At 38.5% G+C, this 13,874-nt stretch overlaps 1 protein-coding gene across 1 annotated transcript; it reads right to left on the bottom strand.

The window, feature by feature from the left end:
• Positions 1-2,433: 2,433 nt before the first annotated feature.
• On the bottom strand, positions 2,434-4,813 carry LOC120186931. Its single transcript, XM_039190752.1, has 4 exons — positions 4,600-4,813; positions 3,586-4,424; positions 2,952-3,503; positions 2,434-2,856 (listed from the first exon to the last, which is right to left on the bottom strand). The coding sequence occupies exons 1-4, from the start codon at positions 4,811-4,813 to the stop codon at positions 2,746-2,748; spliced, it is 1,716 nt and encodes a 571-aa protein (XP_039046683.1). The 3' UTR covers positions 2,434-2,745.
• Positions 4,814-13,874: the final 9,061 nt, after the last annotated feature.

Here is a 13,874-nt window from a genome sequence, read left to right as displayed (position 1 = left end):
GTTGAGTGATAGAGAACAAGGGGGACTCTCGCGCACCGTCTCGTCTCGTCTCGTGGTCGTGGTACTATATTTTTAGAGAAAATTCTTAAGAAACAAATGCAATACCACCAGTCGTTGTGATTTTGGACTATCGCAACGAATTTGGAATAAATCGCAACACGAACTTCGACTATCGCAACGCGAACTTGGACTATCGCAATGCGATAGTCGAAGGTCGCGTTGCGAATCTAGAAACTGATTTGCGATACCGGAGATCGCTTTGCGAATTATCGATCGCATTGCGATTTAGTTGATCATTTTGGCAAATCCAAAAAAAGTTGGTTAAAATCGTATATTATAAGACATTTTTGGTCACTGAGGTTATTTTCTCTTTAATAATTATGAAAAGAACCTAAAACATTCTTTTAAATTTATGAAAATACCCCTTAAATATTCCTTCTCAATTTTTTGATGGGTAAACTATGCGAATAGTCCGTTTTATTTTCGATCTGACCTACTTTGCTCATCAATTTAAAAATCAAGGGTACATAATGTTATCGATCTGTTCAATTTTAGTCCTTCAGCTGTTAACTCTCATTCAATTTTAGTCCGTCAACTATGTCACATATTCATTAAGGGTTAACAGCAGAAGGACTTAAATCAGACGGGTCGATAATGTTAGGGACTATTCACTTTTAATTTTTAAATTGGTGACCAAAGTTGGACATATCATAAACAAAAGGGATTATTCACATAGTTTACCCATTTTTAATCTAATTTTTTCAATCTCTTTATTTTTTTTGATTTTGATGTTGGAGCATCTTCTTTCAAATCACAATGGTGGAGATGTGCAGAAGGAGAAAACAAACAATATTTCATGATCATACGTTAATCAGACAATGAAGATTGTAGATTAGAGTGATTTTCCTCCAACATTAAGTTGAGTTTTCAAGAGTTTTAATGAGATTCGGATAAAATCTAATATGATACAGTTATAAGGGACGATGAAACTAATTTATTAGTGTCAAAAATGAATGGAGAATATATCAAAGAGCGACAATATTAACGACAATGTGAGATGAAGATGAAACTCGAAGAATTTTAAAGCTTTTGAGAAGATGATGAAAGAGAAAAAAATAAAACAATTAGAAAATTGAGGTGACTACAACCTCAGTAAAAATAATAGGCCAATTCAGTCTATTATCATTTTTTATTTAACATATGAATGACTAAAAAGAAACAATTCGAGAGTTGAATAATTAAAATAATTTTTGTTAAAGTTTAATGACCAAAATAAAACATGGTCAAAGTTGAATGATAGAAAGTATAAATTAAATAAACAATCAACCAATCGCATATTTGCATTCAATGTTTTACTTGTCAGATCTGATAAATCGTTATCATTTTTGGGTCTGGGTCAGGTAGAGCGGAAAGCTTCAATTTTTGGGTCTGGGTCGGGACAGCCGAAAAACCACCCTGCCCCACCGGGTGACCATCCCTAATCACAGTCCATTCCATTTTGGTTTTGGCCAGCAAAGCTTTTTACCTAAAATCAGTAAGAGAGGTCCAAGGCTGGCAGATGGAGTACTGATCCCAGGTGAGACCCAAAATGTTGCAAGAGAATTCATTTTACTGAATGCTAAGTTCAGACGGGGCCACATCTGCATTCCTCCAAAACAAAACAAAATCCTGTACGTAGAATATATAGACTAAACAGAGCATCAACCAGATGTACAGAAGAAAAGAAGAAAAGGTACAAGAAAAAGAGGAATATTCCGACTAATGCCCCAAATTTCACAAAACTACTTTCATCAGAATGCCAGATCATGCGCATCGCACATCACTGAAAGATACGACTGTATCAGCCATTGACTCAACGTTGATGACCTAAGGCATAACATAACATTAGTGACAGACAGACAGACACCCCAGTTTTCCTAATTTCAACTATCAGTACCAATCACTAATCATGAAAATAAAAATGTCCCTAGCATTCCAGAAGAAACAAGAAACAAGAAACAAGCAAATCAGACAGCTATTACTTCATCCCTAACAGTCAATATGGAGAACAAATGGGGCTCAGCTGGTGGAGTGGAGTGGATAAAACTTCATAGGTTATACCTAAATATTAAGCCAATATGGCTTGCATTGAATAGTTAGTTACGATTAACAAAACCATGCTGAGTAGCTACTAGCTAACCACAAACAGATCATGTTCTTTGCAGAGTCTCAAGATTCATATGCGTACAATTAAAAATAGACGACATTAATATAAGGTTGTTCCTCTTTAACAAACCATCATATTCCGCCCTTTCCAGAACTAGTCATTCTGCAATCAATTAATTGTTTACATGAACGCCTAGATTGGAGAGTTGGTGTATTCCAGACTAGCATCTCTTGCAAGCTCAACCAAAAACTATGAAAAATACCAAAATAGTACACAACTCTGAGAATCTTGAGCCAAATCGGAAAAAAAAATTAACTAGTTTAATCTCTGATATCCACAAATAACGATCAGTTTCACTGCATCATCAAGCACAAATGTTAGCCATCAGTAAATGATGAGTTACCTTCTGAACAAAAATGAAGGCAAGAATTGAATGACTGAGCTGATAAAGGGAAGTAATAAAAAAATAAGACCAGTGCCCACAGTCAATCTCAAGGAACAGCCCAAAAACTTCCATGCAGCAAAAAGAGCATAAAGCACAAAATAGCGTGAGGTCTATCTTGAGCCTGAATACATAATCAACAGCATCCCTCGATCGTTCAAAGAGAATCAGTAAATGAACTGAGAGTTCCCTTCTCGCACTGGCCAACTCTTAATCTAAGGACTTCATCACCAGTATTGTTTACCTTGCAACATAACCGACGCGGCACCTGGCAGAGTACATAGAAACCATCATGAGACCAGAGAGACCTTAAACTACATAAGGGGAATAACTTACGAAAACACATAGGAGAATATGTCGCACCAGATACCAATTCTTTCCAAGAGGATTGCCAACAACCTGGATATTCTGAACATATTGCAACGGAGGGGAATGCGGAAAGCAGAAAACCTTTCTCTTCAGATCATTTTTGTCCTTGGCCCGGGCATAGGAACCTAATGTAGCATTGCCATCTTTCATTACATCTTTGAGAAAAAACAGTACAGGCTTTTTGCAAACAGATTTGTATGATTTCCTAGTGTCGTGATCAAATTCTTGCGGATTCCCTAATTTATTCCAGGCAACATAGGTATGCCCTGAACGTTCTAGCTCACAAGGTAACACAATATTCGGGAACACTTGAACAACATAACCAAGTGAAACTGAAAAGGTGAGATGTCGTTCATGGTCATAACAGATTGATCGTTGCAGAATGCTCCTGGGATCAATTTTCATAGGTTTTGTAAAAAGTTTTAAACTGTCCAGCCTACTCAATCCGGGATAAAATGGATCCACATATTCAACATGGTGAATCGAAACGAATGGTGCAATTGGACGAGAAGATAAAAGGCCATGCGCATTTCCTCTAATATCCCACTACCAAAACAAATATTCAATTAGTTTGTCATGTTTAACTATATCAATTAGCTGAATTTCTAACAATATTTTGTCTGATTACCTGGTGAAAACCATGTTCTCTAGTTAAAGGAACACCAAGTTCAGTTATGCAAGCGTGTAGACGATCATCGCTTCCATAAAGCTTCGGGTACCTTTCAATGCAGTCGTCATGGAAATTAGAGAGAGCCTCCGCCAGAGGATAACTGATGGCGATTCCGCCGCCACCAAATGCCATTGAGTGGCTGAAGTACGCATTGGCAGAGTGACTTTCTGAGGGTGTTCCGATGTACATCGTCTCGGAATGATCGTATTTGTTCAAGACCGCCACCAGATTGTCGACATTAAAAACGGTGTCATCATCTCCTAAAACAAACCAGTGGATATCGGGCACACAGAGGCGGAAGGATTCCGTTAAAATGCGGGAGATTCGGAGTCCGGAGGGATGGCCCGTTGGGTTAGTGTAACGGAAACCTGAGATGTCCTCGGAAACCATGATCGGTGGAAGCGAATCGTCGGTTTCTTCAGGACGAACCTGCTCTTCTAACCAAACGTGACCCCGCATTTCCAGAGGCCACCACCATAGCCGAACTATCTCTTTCCGTTGCTTCCATAGATGGGAGGATCCTGCTATACCGAAAACGATGTCGTTTACCGAAAGCCCTCGTTTTCGATTTCCACGCTCCGAGAGGCTGCGGTTACGAGGAGAGGCTTGCGGCGACTCAACCCGATGAGGAAGAGGAGGAATCGGCAGCCGATTTGGAGAAGAGGACCAAGGAATGGAACCGGAGAGTGAATGGAGGCTACCTTCCCAGTACTTGAAACGACGCCAACGATGAGTTGTGGTGGCGGTGCTGGAGAAAACAAGAGATAGCCAAACAATAATGGAGAAAATATTTAAATCTTTATTTTTGGGGTAAAATATATAAATAGTCTCTAAATATTTAGAATACGTACATTTTGATCATCTAACTTTTAAAACTTGTAATACGATCATTAAATTTTTAGTTCTTATTTAGCGAGGTCCCGATATTTTCTCTCGTTAGTTTTATTTGACGTTATAATTACCTCCTTTAACTCTCTGACGTGACAGCTTCTTCTTCTTCTTCTCTCTCACACAAAATATTAAGCAGCTTCCCAAAATGAACCGTCTTGGCGTCGTATACCTTGTGGGTCGATCTTTCTAAGCAAAGGGAAATAATCAGCCTAGTTAGGCTTCCCGACCTCTTCCATGATATTTTAAACTGTTTTCCTGAATTCTCGAGCATGAGATTAATTCGGGTAAACCGCATCCACCGAAAAAATGTCGACAGCAAATTATAATCGTAGCATCAAAAGCAGCTTGGCCTACGTTAATGGTGTTGCCTTTAACGCAACTTTTGCAAACATTTTCGATCAATTCTTCGATCTTCACCCGATGCGTGTATCGATTGGCGTCGAGTTTCAGGCTAGAGAAAAGATGGATATCACAGACTTTGCGAAGAGTTCTCCAAAATGGCGAAACGGACATAAGCGAAAGCACGAATTCATTGAACCGACAGGCTCAGACAGTGTTGATGATGGTTCGGTTATAGAAGACGAGGTCCTATTTTTTCAGGACTTCTTTCGCGGTTGTCTCCGATGAAACGATGATGGTGAATAAGCTGCCCGGTTGGAGACTCATAACGGGGCCGTGAACCTGAGCGAGCTTAGCCAAAGGCGTATGGGGTTTATCACCGAGGTCGAAGAGGTTGCCGAAGACCAGGTGAGAGCTTGGTTTCACTTTTCCCTTCGGCAGAGGAAAATAAATGCATGAGCAAACATGTATATATAGATTGAGGGAGGATGCAAGCACATGGATATGTCAAAGAATAATATTACTACATAGAACCTTTAAGAAATGATTCTAATGCACAATCATTGGGTTAAGCAAGAGATTTTATTATATTTGATAAAATATTATATTTAGCTTGTAATGCGATAATTAATAAGTAATAATTAATATAAGGTTTTATTGTGGATTAATTTTAGGACTTTAGCGAGTGTATATAGGAATGGTTTATTCGAACTCAATCCAAGTATAACACTCCTATATATTACATGTCTATTCAAATTTAAGAAAGTTCAATCTAACCTGAAATTTGACTCAACTTTTAAGAAGAAAATCAGTATTTAACTTGATTCGATTCTTACTTAAAGTATTAATGGTTAGCCTTTATGCATCCCTTAAGTTAAAGTCATAGGTTTCAATCCATAATGAAGTATTACGCAAATTTTTATGTCACAATATAAATTAAATAAAATATTTTGTTAAAACATGTGGACGTGCCACGTCAATTCTTGTTGTAAAGCCCTGAATGTCAGGTTAAGAGTTTCGGACTAACTCGAGAGAGCTTTAGATGAATTTAATAGCTTGAGGGAATCCTTGATCCAAGTTGAGTGGAATTGGGCCTGGGTTAGCACAATTATGGTTTAAAAAGAAGATCTTTGAAAGTTGACCAAAACTTGAAGGATCAAGGAAATGATTTACCCATTTTAAAAAAGCAAAGGTTGAAATCTTTTAATGGTGCATATGTCACACATTAGTCTCTTTTCCCCCACATTCTTTTTCATTTTCCTTCTCCCAAAACTCAAGCTCTTCTCTTCATCGTCTTCCTCAAGCCTAAAGCAGAAAGGTTGAAACTTTGTAAACTTCCAAGCATTGCAAAGAAAGTTTAAGGTAAAAATCATAATCCTCTCATCTCAAGCCCTTAATCTCTACATTTCTTCAAGATAGCCAAAAGTGGGTCTTGTGGGGTTTAAGGAACTTAATTGTTTCAATTTATTTCCAAAAAGTTTAAGCCTTAGGAAGTGTTCTTGAACCCTTCTAAACCTTTAAATCCAACTAGTAACACTTATGCTTGATTCTTGACTAGTGAGAGAAGTTGGAGAAAGCTCCAAAGCTAGGTGAAAGAAGAAAATCACTCTTGATTGAACCTTTGGTGCTTCCAACGGCTTAGAAACTCAATATAACTCTCTTCTAACTCAACTCTACCACATGTACGTCATTAGATGTGTTTTGGTAGGTTGCATGAGTTCTGAAGCATGTTCATGGTAGATTCAACATTTGAGTATTTTTAATCATGTCGTGGCCTTCTTATGACCCCTACTATCAGACATAATGTTTTAATAACAATTGAGGACCTCAATAGGATGTTTGGGAATGTTGGGAGGCATTTTTCGTGTCTAAAATAGAGTATTTCTAGGCACGAGTATCGATACTAGAAGAATAGTACTGATATTATTCTTCAGGTGTTAAAAACAAAGGGATTTTGGGCTAGAAGTATCGATACACATGCAATGGGTATCGATACTCACATGGTGGTATCGATACCGAGATCACATAGCAGATTCCAGTATACAATTTTGGTATCGATACTCATAGGGGTATCGATACCAGTATAAATACTCATGGGGTATCAATACCAGTACCGATACTCTCAATAAGGGTATCGATACTTAGGTATTTTTCAAAGCATTGAAGCCAAAATTTGGTATCGATACTCAGGACTGTATCGATACCACAGACCAGAAGTATCAATACTCCAGATCGAGTATCAATACCAACCCCTTTTAATCAGCCCCTAACAAGTCACTAATATCAATACCTAGAGGCCAGTATCGATATTGAGGAGCTTAGTATCGATACCCACAAACAATTTTGGGTAAGAAATTCAAGGGTTTTTAAGGGATATAATTGGGGGACCCAATAACAATGTAATACCATGAAATAAAACTACAAGTGAGAACAGCTAGGACAACATAAAACTAGCCTTGTTTGACGCTCGGGACACCCGAGTTACTTTAGTAGATATGATCATACAGTTCAGATATCTAATCAGTGCCAAGGCACTTCAGTTGCCGGCTGGGCGCAGATGCCCCAAGACTCGACAGAGTAAGTTGACCGGGTGTACATTTTCGATGCAGCTCTAGATCTCACCCAAATACCATAGGGTATTTTAGAAAGGCTAAAGGGGTGTGTGAGCTCCGAGATGCATAACCCTTAGCCGCTCCATGATGCCTACCTCAGCATGATAGTTCAATATATTCATGTTTTCATACCTATGCCTCTATCATGCACATATAATGAATGCATGTAGTATATTACAATTATTAGTGAGGCACTAAGGTTGTAAGTTTAACGTTCGAAATGTGTTTTTGTGCACAGGTTCTCAGATGATCAGTTGAGGATCATTATCGTCGCCAGCAGTTCCAACTTAGTATAGATTTCAGAGTATGTCTTGATTGTTATTAGAGAGCATGTGCCATTGTAGACCCTATTACTATTCAGTCGTAACTCTATATATTAAATTCAATATTTTGTTTTAAACTCAGTGTATTATTTTGGGAGCTCCCCCGTACTTGTTAAACAAATTTATTATGTTTTCATTATATTCCTATGGATGATGTTTTATATAATGAATTACAATGTTTTAAAGGAAATTTTTGGGTTAACAACTTCGGTGATCTCGTGTGACATTAGGATCCAGTGATCTTCGGGTCAAACTAGATCAGAATGTTACAGTTGTTAGTCTTTGAATGACTTTAATGATAAAAAAATTTCTTACGGCAACAACTTTATCAAAAAAACTCCAATTCCCCTTTCCAAAGTGAAAGAGTCTTAAAGTTCAATGATCATTATTATAATTTACTCATTATTTTAGTTAAAACTTTTGGTCACACTACTATATTTATTGATAAATTAATTCGAATGAAATACTACATATGACTATTATGGAAACAATCCTTTAAACTTAGTTTTCTTCGCTCAATATTAAAATTTAAAATTTTACATTTTTTTTTGTTACAACGTTTGACATTACTTAAATGACTCAACATCTTATATCCTTGATCCCTACTTAAAAAATAGTATAAATTATATAATTCTAGATTTTATTAAATAATATTTTAAGTATTACTTACGCATATTATAAATATATATATATATATATATACCACTTATGATTAAAGAGTGTCATTTAAATTGAAATCAATCAGTAACATAATATTATAAATAATTATATTTAAGTTCGAATATAAATTTGAAAAATATATTCAATTTAACTTCAACTATAGTTAAATATTTTAAATAAAATTTAAATGATAAAATCCTATTTACAAACCTAGCCAATTCTTTTTTTATATATTTGACTTTATCAAATATCTACCCCTTAATGCACATCAACTATTCTTAATTTCACATAAAAAATCATTATAAAAGGCAACTAACCACATCACTGAGGGAAATTCGACCATTGACAATATGACATCATAAATAATGCGTAGACAAATATGCTATTGTTTATAAACAATATAAGAAGGCATGGATTGTTAGATTAATAATGACTTTTATGTGAAATTGATAAATTAGTTTTTGAATAAATGATTTTTTTACAATAAAGTTTAAGTCAACGATGACTCATTCAGTTCAGGGTCTGGATATACCTAAAACCTAATGGGATTTACATAGAGATTTACAGATTGCTCACAAAAAGTGACCATGGTAGGATTCAAACTTAATCTTACAAGTTCAAATTCCTGAATTCCAATCACTTGTATCAATACTCATTGTAATCACCATTTTTACCTTGATCTAGCTGGTTCCCTGCTCCAATTAACATCTGCAGCAGCCCCTCCACATTGCAAATTCCAGCTTCACATTCTAGTATCTTCTACCCACTGCAGCAGCCCCTCCACGTTTTAGCAAGTAAGAACAGCCCCTCCACATGTACCAACAGCAACCACACATGCAAGGAGAAAGGAAAAATCATCTTTGATTCTTCATGTAAACTGGGGCTATAAAAACCCCATAACAATATGTAAACTACACTGGGAAAAAACATCAAGAGAAATAGAGGAGAAATCTAGCAAAATACACAAAGAAAGTCGGAAATAAAAAGCTCTACAAAGGTTATTTATACATTTGGTTTTATTTTTTTTCAGCTTTATATTCTATTTTTATTTGTTTAAAAAAAAGTTAAATAGATGAATAAATAAAACAGAAAATAGGATAGTTGGAAGTTTTGGGGTGTTCTGCGTATAAAATAAGGAGGAAGAAGATGAGTTTTATGTTTATAAATTTTTTAGGTAAACCATATGTCAAGTCCCTAAGTTTTGGAGTTCATTATTGTTAGGTATGGCTCATAAATATACCAGTAAAGAGGACAGGAGATGGAGCGGAGTGAGCGAAGCGAACATCAACTGTCCTTACAAAGAAAGTCTCGTTGTGGGGTTACGAATTATGTGGGTTGGGGGTGCGGGGGCGCAGCGGCTGCGGTACGGTACAGGGTTAATTTTGTAATTATGTACCAGGGTTTTCTATTATAAATAGAGATGTAACCTAGACCTAAAAAAATCATTGAATAAAAACTTCTAGCGCCGCCTAGGCACCGAGGACGTAAGCACATTGCCGAACCTCGTAAAATTCTCGTGTTCTTTTGTTTATTTTACCCGTTTTCGTCAACAATTGGTATCAGATGTCAGGAGCAAAATTCGAAGTCGCGAAATTCGATGGTCAGGGTAACTTCGGATTATGGCAAACGAGGGTGAAGGATCTATTGGCGCGGCAAGGGATCTTGAAGGCTTTGCGATCTACAAAGCCGACGTCGATGGATGAGGAAGATTGGGAAGAATTGCAGCAGCGAGCGGCAGGAACCATACGATTATGCTTGGCGGACGAGGTCATGTATCACGTCATGCATCTATCGTCTCCAGACGAAATTTGGAGGAAGTTGGAAAGTCAGTTTATGTCCAAATCCTTAACGACAAAACTGTATCTGAAGCAGCGGCTGTATGGGCTGAAGATGCAGAACGATCACGATTTGGCGCAACACGTGAATGTCTTCAATCAAATCGTTTCTGATCTGGCTCGGCTTGATGTGAAAATTGAGGATGAAGTCAGAGCGATGATTCTGTTGTGTTCGTTGCCTCCCTCTTACGAACACATGGTGACTACTCTTACATATGGGAAAGAGACTATCAATGTTGAGGAGATTACTGCAGCCTTGTTGGCTCACAACCAGCGGAATCAGAATGCAGGGGAAAGCTCTCAAGCTGATAGCTTATATGTCAAGGGTAATCGAGATCGTGGACGGAAGCCAGAGAAGGCAGGGTCCGGGAAGCGGAATTCCAGATCCAAATCCAGGGATAAGAAGACGATTCACTGTTACAAGTGCAAGGAGGCGGGACATATGAAGCGAGACTGTCCGAAGTTGAAAAAGCAGACTGATGAGAAGCGTGATGGCTCATCCAAGTCTGTGAACGTGGTCGAGGATGATAATTCTGATTGCAGTGAGGGTGATATGCTTTCTATTTCAACGACACAATTGACGGATGCTTGGATTCTTGATTCTGGATGTTCTTATCACATCACGCCAAATAGGGAATGGTTTTCGACATACAGGCCGGTTAATTCTGGTTCGGTTTATTTGGGTGATGATCGATGTTGCAATATTGTTGGTATTGGTGATGTCAGAATTAAGATGCACGATGGCTCCGTTCGGACGTTGAGTGGTGTTCGACATATCCCAGACTTGAAGAAGAATTTGATTTCCTTGGGCACTTTGCACAAGAATGGTTTTATCCCTAAGGCTGACGAGGATAGGGAAACCATTCGGATTGTTAAAGGAGCATTGACTGTGATGAAAGGCAAGATGACTGCAGGGAATATCTACAGATTGTTAGGGAGTACCGTTGCAGGTGGAGTTCACTCTGTTGAGTCCTGTGATGATACGACAAAATTGTGGCATATGCGCCTTGCTCATCTTAGTGAACGTGGTATGGCAGAATTACATAAGAGAAACTTGTTGCATGGTGTCAAAAGCTGTAAGCTCGACTTTTGCAAGTATTGTGTTCTTGGTAAACAGACTAAAGTCCGTTTCAAGACTGCGAAGCACACAACTCAAGGGATTCTTGATTATGTGCATTCTGATGTATGGGGGCCTTCCACGACATCGTCTTTGGGTGGATCTAGGTACTATGTTACTTTTATTGATGATTTTTCACGGAAAGTTTGGGTGTATTTTTTGAAACAGAAATCTGAAGTTTTTGAGAAGTTCAAGCTGTGGAAAGCTGAGGTAGAAAACCAAACAGGACGAAAAATCAAGTGTTTGCGGTCTGACAATGGTACGGAGTACACAGATTCACAGTTCCTACAATTCTGTAAGGAGCATGGGATTCAGAGGCATTTTACAGTGCGCAAGACACCACAACAGAATGGTGTTGCGGAACGAATGAACAGGTCGTTGAATGAAAGAGCCAGATGTTTGCGGTTGAATGCGGGGCTTCCCAAACACTTCTGGGCTGAGGCTGTTAACATGGCGTGTTACCTTATCAACAGATCGCCAAGGGCATCGCTGGCTGGGAAAGTTGCAGAAGAGGTATGGACTGGTCATGATGTTAGTTTTGATAACTTACGGATTTTTGGTTGTCCTGCTTATGTGCATGTATCTGCTGATGAGAGATCCAAACTTGATGCAAAATCGAAGGAGTGCATTTTTCTAGGTTACAAGAAAGGTGTAAAAGGATTCAAGTTCTGGGATCCAGTTGCGAAGAAAGTTGTGATTAGTAGAGATGTCGTTTTTGATGAACAATCCATGTTGCAGCAGAAGCAAGACACGACAGTGGTGGATTTCGAGCAGTTTCCAGTTGAGAAACCAGAAACTTCTCAACCGACTTCTGGTGGTTCCACTACGGATGATTTGCAGGATTATAGTCTCGCCAGAGACAGGGTGAGACGGACGAATATAAAGCCTCCGAACAGATTGGGTTTTGAAGACTTGGTATCTTTTGCACTTATTGTTAGCAGTGATGATCCGGTTACTTTTCATGATGCCGTTACTAGTCAGGAAAACGACAAGTGGATGGCAGCCATGGTTGAGGAGATGGAGTCTTTGAATCACAATCGCACATGGGAGTTAGTTCCCCTTCCTGAGGGTAAGAAGCCGATTGGTTGCAAATGGGTGTATAAGAAGAAACCAGTAGTAACAGAAAAAGAGGGGGAGAAGTTCAAGGCTCGTTTGGTAGCGAAGGGTTTTTCACAGCAGAAAGGAGTTGATTATGATGAAATCTTTTCTCCTGTGGTCAGGCACACTTCAATCCGAGCAGTACTTGCATTGGTGGCTAGTTGGGATTTGCATTTAGAGCAGATGGATGTTAAAACTGCTTTTTTGCATGGTGATTTAGAGGAGCAGATCTACATGCGGCAACCTGAAGGTTTCACTCAACCTGGAAACGAGCATTTAGTTTGCAGATTGAAGAAATCTTTGTACGGGTTGAAACAGTCTCCGAGACAGTGGTATAAACGGTTTGACTCCTATATGATCAAGATTGGCTACAACCGATGTGAGTATAATTGTTGTGTCTATGTTAAGAGCCTTGATGATGGTTCTTTTATTTTTCTATTACTGTATGTTGATGATATGTTGATTGCTGCGAAGAACATGGATGATGTTATCGGTTTGAAAACTTTATTGAGTCAGGAATTTGATATGAAAGATTTAGGTGCTGCAAAGAAAATTCTTGGAATGGAAATTTGCAGGGACAGAGACTCAAGGAAACTACGGCTATCTCAACGGGGTTATGTTGAGAAAATGCTAGAAAGGTTTGCGATGAGCAGCGCGAAACCAGTTAGCACTCCATTGGCGAATCACTTTAAGCTCTCATCAGAACAGTGCCCCAAGACAGATAAGGAAGCTGAAGATATGGCAAAGGTTCCGTATTCTAATGCTGTTGGCTGCTTGATGTATGCGATGGTATGTACTCGTCCTGATTTAGCTCATGTTGTTAGTCAAGTTTGTAAGTACATGTCTAAACCTGGTAAGCAACATTGGGAAGCAGTCAAGTGGATCTTTCGGTACTTAAAGGGTACTATGGGACATGGAATTGTTTTTGGGAGTCAGCGGGATAATCCTTTGGTTGTAGGATATGTGGATTCAGACTATGCAGGTGACTTGGATAATAGAAGATCTACGACAGGGTATGTCTTTACTCTTGGTGGAGGGCCTATTTGTTGGAAGTCTACTGTTCAATCTATTGTGGCTCTATCTACAACTGAAGCTGAGTACATGGCAGCGGTTGAAGCTGCAAAAGAAGCTTTATGGCTTACTGGTTTAGTGAAGGAGTTGGGTGTTCAACAAGGTGGAGTTCAGTTGCTTTGTGATAATCAAAGTGCTATTCACTTGGCTAAGAATCAGGTGTATCGTGCTAGAACTAAACATATTGATGTAAGGTTCCACAAGATCAGAGAGTTGGTTGCATCTGGAGAGGTTTTGTTTCAGAAGGTACATACTGATGAGAATGCCGCTGATATGTTCACTAAGCTAGTTACGACAGACA

The sequence above is a fragment of the Hibiscus syriacus genome, unplaced genomic scaffold, assembly GCF_006381635.1.
Source record: "Hibiscus syriacus cultivar Baekdansim isolate YM2019G1 unplaced genomic scaffold, ASM638163v2 tig00113721_pilon, whole genome shotgun sequence".
NCBI lineage: Eukaryota > Viridiplantae > Streptophyta > Magnoliopsida > Malvales > Malvaceae > Hibiscus > Hibiscus syriacus.
This window is presented reverse-complemented; position numbering and strand designations above follow the sequence as displayed.

Coding starts and splice junctions, on each gene's coding strand:
- LOC120186931 (XM_039190752.1), bottom strand. CDS start 4,813: ATGCGGTTTACCCGAATTAATCTCATGCTCGAGAATTCAGGAAAACAG. Junction 4,425..4,599: donor AGAAGCTGTCACGTCAGAGA/GTTAAAGGAGGT, acceptor CCAAAAATAAAG/ATTTAAATATTTTCTCCATT. Junction 3,504..3,585: donor GAGAACATGGTTTTCACCAG/GTAATCAGACAA, acceptor TTGTTTTGGTAG/TGGGATATTAGAGGAAATGC.